Source organism: Austrofundulus limnaeus, unplaced genomic scaffold, assembly GCF_001266775.1.
Source record: "Austrofundulus limnaeus strain Quisiro unplaced genomic scaffold, Austrofundulus_limnaeus-1.0 Scaffold6578, whole genome shotgun sequence".
NCBI lineage: Eukaryota > Metazoa > Chordata > Actinopteri > Cyprinodontiformes > Rivulidae > Austrofundulus > Austrofundulus limnaeus.
In genome coordinates, this window is record NW_013958980.1 from 1 (window position 1) to 780 (window position 780).

Below are 780 nucleotides of genomic sequence, written 5' to 3' on the forward strand. Positions count from 1 at the left end.
GGATGGATGGATGGATGGATGGATGGATGGATGGATGGATGGATGGATGGATGGATGGATGGATAAATTGAAACTGAATTTAATGACATTTATATTCAAACCAATGAATTCAGTTTCAAATTATGAACATTTAGATTCACTTCCTGTTGGCAGCAGATTGACTCCATCTTTAAAGGAACAGACCTGATCTGCTGTGTGAAGCTCCAGCAGCAGCTCCAGCTCCTCTGACGCTCCTCGTCCTCCTCAGGAGGAGCTGCGGAGACGAAGCAGGACTTCCTCCATCCGGGGACGAAGACATCGTTTATCTGGGGTTTGGTTTGGTCCTCGGGGACGTGGGACAGCCTCCAGGACTCCTCCCAGCCTGCAGGCTCCTCCTGACAGGCGTCACAAACAGGTTCAGCTCTGAAGACAGGAAGCAGACAAACGAAGACAAGTCTCACCTCTGCCTCTTCTTCATGGATTCTGAGGAATCTGTCCGACACCTCTCTGGGACCCTGCTGGTATCTGGGCCAGTCGTTGTCCCAGTCCTTCTTCTGCTGTCTGAAGGGAAAGTTCATGATCTTCCAGGTCCCCGCCCAGACAGGAAGACCATATTCTCCAATTTCTGCTCTGTGGAGCCACTTCCTGTCTGACAGAGTCTCAAACTGGAACCGTTTGTCCTCCGAGCAGATCTGCTGAGCCGGGCCTTTCACCTGGAGCAACAGAAACATGTTTACCTGTTGACACCTGTCTACACCTGTCTACAGGTGTTTACCTGTTTACATCTGTCTACAGGTGTTT

General features: G+C 50.4%; 1 protein-coding gene across 1 annotated transcript; it reads right to left on the reverse strand.

Annotated features, from left to right (window-relative positions):
- Nucleotides 1-183: 183 nt before the first annotated feature.
- On the reverse strand, nt 184-692 carry LOC106512417 (uncharacterized; the record flags this gene model as incomplete). The annotated part of the gene is given in 2 exon segments (XM_014001039.1): nt 184-374; nt 441-692. Coding segments are annotated over 2 exon segments (443 nt in total), but the record flags the coding sequence as incomplete, so codon positions are not given.
- Between the last annotated feature and the right edge of the window lie 88 nt (nt 693-780).